Consider the following 6,000-nt stretch of genomic DNA (forward strand, 5'->3'; position numbering starts at 1 on the left):
GACCCAGAATAGCCTACATAATATTGAAGGAGGAGAACAAAGTTGGTCAACAGATATTATCTAACATCAAGGTTTACTATAAAGCTATAATAATCAAGACAGTGTGGTGTTAGTGAAAGAATAGACAAATACCCTAATAGAGCAGAATAGAGAGGCCAGAAAAAGACTCACATAAATGTAGCCAACTGACCTTTGGCAAAGGCAGTTCAATGGAGATAGTATGTTTCACCAGATGGTGCTGGAAAACTGGACATTGCATCACATGCAAAATAATAATAATAATAATAATAATAATAATAATAATAAATAATGTAGACACAGATCTTATACCTTTCACAAATAACTCAAAATGGATCATAGATCTAAATGTAAAATGCAACAGATAAAGCTCCCCAAAGATAACACAAGAGGATACCTAGGTGATCTTGGGTTTTGCAATGACATTTTGAATCCTAAAGCATGATGGATAAGTTAAAAGAAAAAATGGACAAGTTGGACTTCATTAAAATTAAAAAGTTCTGCTCTGCAAAATCACTGTTAAAAAATGAAAAACAACACAACAACAACAAAATAAAAATATAAAAAAGAAAGAAAATGAAAAGACAAGTCACAGGCTGGAAGGAAACATTTGCAAAACGCATATCTGAAAAGAATTGGTATCTAAAGTCTACAAAGGCCTATTAAAACTCCACAATAAGAAAATAGCTCAATTTAAAAATGTGCAATGGATCTCAACAGGTACCTCTCCAAAGAAATACACAGATGGCAGATAGGTATAAAAAAAAAGCCAACATCATATGTCTTCAGGGAACTATGAATTAAACCAAGAATGACTTGTTAGATGACTAACAACATGAATTGCTAGTGAGGATGTGGAGTAACAGGAACTCTCATTTATTGCTAGCAGGAATGCAAAATGTTACAGCTGCTTTGGAAAACAATTCGGCAGTTTCTTACAATGCTAAACACAGGTTTCCCCTAGAATTCAGCAGTCACACTTGTAGGGGTTTATCCAAATGAACTGAAAACTTAGGTCCACGTAAAAACCTGCACACAAATGTTTACAGCAGCTTTACGTATAATTGCCAAAAACTGGAGGCAAACAAGACGTCCTTTAATAAGCGAATGGAAAGGTAAACTGTGGTGCATCCAGACAACAGAATATTGTTCAGTGATCAAATGAGCTATGGAGCCCTGAAAAGACACGGAGGGACCCACCTTAAATGCATATTCTTTTTTATATATATATATATTTTATTTATTTATTTTTTTTTACAGAGAGGAAGGGAGAGGGATAGAGAGTTAGAAACATCAATGAAAGAGAAACATCCATCAGTTGCCTCCTGCACACCCCCTACTGGGAATGTGCCCGCAACCAAGGTACACGCCCTTGACCAGAATCGAACCTGGGACCCTTCAGTCCGCAGGCTGACGCTCTACCCGCTGAGCCAAACCGGTTAGGGCTAAATGCATATTCTTAAGTGAAAGAAGCCAGTCTGAAAAGGCTATGAACTATTTGACCCCAACTGTGTGACATTTGGGAAAGGCAAAACTATAGAGATATTGCCCTGGCTGGTGTGGCTCAGCTGGTTGGAGCATCATCCCACACACCAAAAGGTGGCAGGTTTGTGGGTTCGATTCCCATTAGGGCGCATACCCAGGTTGTGGGCATCTCCGATGGGAGTACATACGGGAGGCAACTGATCAATGTTTCTTTCTCACATGGATGTTTTTTTTCTCTCTCCCTTTCTCTCTTCCGTCCTCTCTCAAATCAATAAGAAAAAAGCATGTCCTTGGGTGAGGATTTAAAAAATATTTTTAAAAACACCCATGGAGACAATAAAAAAGATCAGTGGTTGCCAGGAGTGGAGGGGGCGGGGAGAAGGGATGCTAGGTGGAGCACAGAGCATCTTTTTCAGGGTGTACTAGTCTGTGTGATGTTGTAATGGTGGATGCATGGCATTATGCATTTGTCAAAATCTGTACAGACAACACAGAGTGACTCCTAATGTAAACTGTGGACTTTAGCTAATAATAAGGTATTAATATTGCTTCATCAGTTGTAACAAATGCACCACACTGATGCAAGATGCTAAAAATAGGGGAATCTGGGTGGCAGGCCAGGGGGGGGGGGGCGGGCGGGGAGGAAAGAAGATTGTATATGGGGGCTCTTTCTGTTTTCTGTGCACCTTTTCTGTGCATCTGAAACGGATCCGCTCAGGCTGAAGAGTGACCACAAGGTGAGAGTGAGAACTGAGACCATGTACCCCACGCTCAGCCCGGACATAGAGCCCAAACTACATGTTAGTGTCTATATGAAGATGACTTTGTGCTATGCCTGTCTTCATTAGCATGGCTGTATTTTTCCAGGAATTTCCTGCCCAGGCGAATGGCTCATTACAGGATTTTCCCACAGATCCATCACCTCTTCAATGAAATGCATCACAGACCATTTGCACCCTTAGATTCTTTGAAAGCTTTGCCTCAAAATCCCGGCCTTGCTACTTATTGTGGACTGGTCTAGCATAATTCTTACCCAATCCTAAACAAGCCCCCACTTTGAAAGACCTGCCTTGAATCAAATTTTCAATTCTCAATAAATTCTGACTTCCCCGCCCCGCTGAGACAGTGCCAAAGCTTGCCTGTAAGCAACACATCAGCTTTGTCTTATCAACAGGCTGTGTTCTTCATACTTAGGGAGCCAGCTTTTGACAATAAATTAGATCAACGTATTTTGCTTTTAAAAAGGAGAAATAAATGGCGTACTAAAGAAAGAGACCATGGAAATAGAGAGTCATGAATTATAACTGGGAGGGTTGAAAACGCCTCTCAAAGAACTGATGTTTATGCTGAATCTTGAAGGATGAACAGGACTTTGCCAAGAGAAGAAAGGGGTAGAGACAGAGACAGGGTGGTGGTCAACGGTGGAGGGATTGTGAGCCGAGGAAACGGGGGAGTGAGGGCCCTGGTGGAAATGCCAAGGGGTCCGGGCATGGGTTACCGAGGCAGAGCTGAGTCTCGGGTAAGATCCTGTGCTGGGGCGGGGACTGTGGAGAGTAGGGGTTACTCAGAAAACAGTACCTGCCCATGGGCAGTTGGATTGAAATCCGAAGGGTGAGGGTGTGATACTGGAGTGTGTTTTGCAGGTCGTGGCCTGCATCAATGGGTCATGCTAGCAGCACTGAAGAGGCTGTCAGGCGGGGACACTGGCTCCCAGTCACTGCAGGGCAGGCCCTGTGAGCCTGTTTGTTTCACTTGCTGTGAAGGCAGGAAGAGGCATCAAGCAGGACAGCAATCTCCACTGGGACGTGGTTCCCAATTGCTGCAGTCGCTTCAGGGGCCTGTGAGATCGCTGGTGTAAATAAGCACATTGGAAAACACTGCGTGCGATTTACAGACTCGAAGACAGGAAGCACATGTGTGTGTGGCAGGCAGCTCTCTTCGCCCAGTCCTGCCCTAACCGTGTCTTCTCCTTCTCACCTCCTGGGGGAAAAGGGTTTGGGGTAAGACAACGTAAAGAAAGATAATTTGGTCATAATAATAATTCATCCACATTAGGAAGCTGGTCAGGATCAGCCAGTGAGAGATGGGTTGTCTTGTAGATGCTCTCCTCTTGGAGGAGAGATGGAGCCAGAAACAAATCCTCTCCCTCCAAAGACATGGGAGGAGGGTGAGACTGTGTGTGTCGCCGCAGCTTCGACCCCAGGAGAGCCCTAGCACTGAGCCGGGTGGAGGGGAGCCGGGTGGGTGCAGAAGGGGAAGGACTGTGGAGAACCAGACCCAAGCATCCAGCAGACAAGGAGTGGAGCTGGCCCTCCCTCACCCGGCCACAGCGAGGCACACTTTCCCATGCTTGCTCTCATGTCTCTGCAGGGAGCTATGGGCTGGATGGGGTGGCAGGTGGGGTAGGGAGGAGGAACCGTGACCAAGGGGCAGCTGGAGTGTTGAGATGCCAGTGGTGCCTTCACACCGGCTCCCTCCTGCCCAGAGCCCGGGCTCCCCTGCCCATCCCCTTGTCACGGAGCTGCCTCACCAAGGACTCAGGCCCCAGGCAGTGGGGGACAATGGGTGACAAGAGGGAAGAACTTGGCAGAGGAGACAGAGGAGGTGGACCTTGGAGCCAGCTCCCCCACATACTGTGCACCAGGGTGGGGGCTAGAACAAGTCCCTTCCCTTCAAAATGGGGTGGGAGATCTCTCCCACTCCCCAAAACCATCGCTCCCCAAGATTCTGCTTCCTCACCTGCAAGGGGGGCCCTGACTGGGATGCGAGGAGGAGAAAATGGCATCGTAACCACAGCACGTCTCATGGTATGAAGTGAAGGACGGCCACCCTGTGGGCAGGGCTTCTGCCCTCCTAATGGCAGGGGAGGGTCTTCTCTCCAGCCTATGAGGTTCTCAGAGCAGGCCACCCCCTCTGGGTAAGCCCTCGTGGCTCACATTCTGGATGAGAAGAGGATGAGCACCCACTACTGCTGGGATTTGTGGAGGTTAAGAGTGTGCGGCTGGAGTCTGTGCCTGGGTGTGAGTCCTGACGCCACCCTACCCGCAGGCTGGTGAGTGCTCACTGCTTCCCAAGACTCATCTCAAAGTGTCACAACTCTGGGCGTCTTCCTGACCCCTGGGGCTGCCAGCAGCCCCTCCCTGTGCAGCATCCGCCCCCTCTCCAGTTAAGCCTCCTGCTTGGGGAGTTCCTCACAAAAACAGGGAGGAGGGAAGGGAGGAAGGAGGATGGAAGAGATGGCGGCTGGGCTGCCAGCCCGAGTGGGCACTGCAGGCTCCGGGGAACGAATCACCACCTCACCTGTGCCTGGAGAGCCGCTCCTGGACCTTCCTCTCGCTCCACCTCCTGCTGTAAGAGACGGACAGGTGGATGGATGGCCTCTGGACAGGCCCCCTCCCTGGGCCACCCCCATTTCACTGTGGGAACCCTCCGCCGGTTCACAGCTGCCTCAGCCCAGAACCCGCTCCCATTCCTAGTATTTTACTAACAAGCTCCGGGACCCCCAGTCTTGACATTTCTCTGACACCCTGGAAAAACCATGAGGTCAGAACATCCCCACAGCTCCCTGCCCCAGGCAGACAGACAGACAGACAGACAGACTGCCAAGGAAAGGCAACTCTGACCAAGACAGCAGGAGACTGAAAGGCCGCGGAGGGCCCTGCCGGCCTCTGCCGCTCAGCGCTAACACAGGTGCTGTGCGTGGCACTCTGCACCTGTCATTTAAAATCCCTCCGACAGTCCTGGAGGGACGGTGGCTGCCTTCACGTCCCCGCTGAGGCAGGGAGGGTCGGATAACCAGCCTGAGGTTGCTCCGCATGCAGGGGGCAGGCCCTGGACTCAAACCAGGTCCCTGTGTCTTGAAAGATCCTTTCTGCCTCCCTGTCCCCTGCGGCTTCCCAGGAGCCCTGGGGGCGGGCCCCGCAGGGATGAGGACAGACTCACCTTCCTCCCCCAGGCCCTGGGGCCGGTGGCTCATGGTCAGCAGGGCTGGCTGGGCCCCCACTCGGCTCAGGGGGCTTGCAGGTCCACACATACCTGTAGCCTGGGGTGGTTTCCTGTCCTCATGGCGGCTGACCTCCCTCCCTAGGCCCAAGGGCAGCCAGGGCTCTGCGGCTTGATTGGGATTGAGTGTGGAGGTAGGTGAGGTGTGGGAGAGAGGCAGGCAGGAGCCGAGCCCTTCAATCCGGCCACACACTCCTCAGTTCAGGTTTCCCTGGAGAGAGGCGGCGTGGCCTCACCTTTCAGGCATCACTTACAACAGAGGGCCCGGGGCTGCTGCTCTTCTCCACTTGCACGGGGCCAGCGGAGGTGTGGGGAGCACCCCAGGGCCCTTCCCTCTATCCCGTCCCTGGTTGGAACCAGGCACCAGGGAAGTTCTAGGACGTTTGTGAAAATGATCACCAGGGCTCTGATTAAAACATGGATTCCCAGGACGCCCCTGGGCATTTGCATCAGGAGGTCAGGCAGGGCCCAGGACCCTGCACTCTGAATCCTGAT

At 50.5% G+C, this 6,000-nt stretch overlaps 1 protein-coding gene across 1 annotated transcript in view; it reads right to left on the minus strand.

Moving 5' to 3' along the window:
* The window catches only part of TMC2 (transmembrane channel like 2), a gene marked incomplete at both ends in the record, with an annotated part of 47,970 nt that extends 42,434 nt beyond the window's left edge, over nt 1–5,536 (minus strand). The window contains 2 exons of the mRNA XM_081097705.1: nt 4,804–4,851; nt 5,446–5,536. Of these exons, the coding sequence (XP_080953831.1) occupies nt 4,804–4,851; nt 5,446–5,536 (139 nt within the window). The remainder of the gene's footprint in view (nt 1–4,803; nt 4,852–5,445) is intronic.
* Nucleotides 5,537–6,000: the final 464 nt, after the last annotated feature.

The sequence above is a fragment of the Myotis nattereri genome (genome assembly GCF_964212035.1).
Source record: "Myotis nattereri genome assembly, chromosome: 8".
NCBI classification, from domain to species: Eukaryota; Metazoa; Chordata; class Mammalia; order Chiroptera; family Vespertilionidae; genus Myotis; species Myotis nattereri.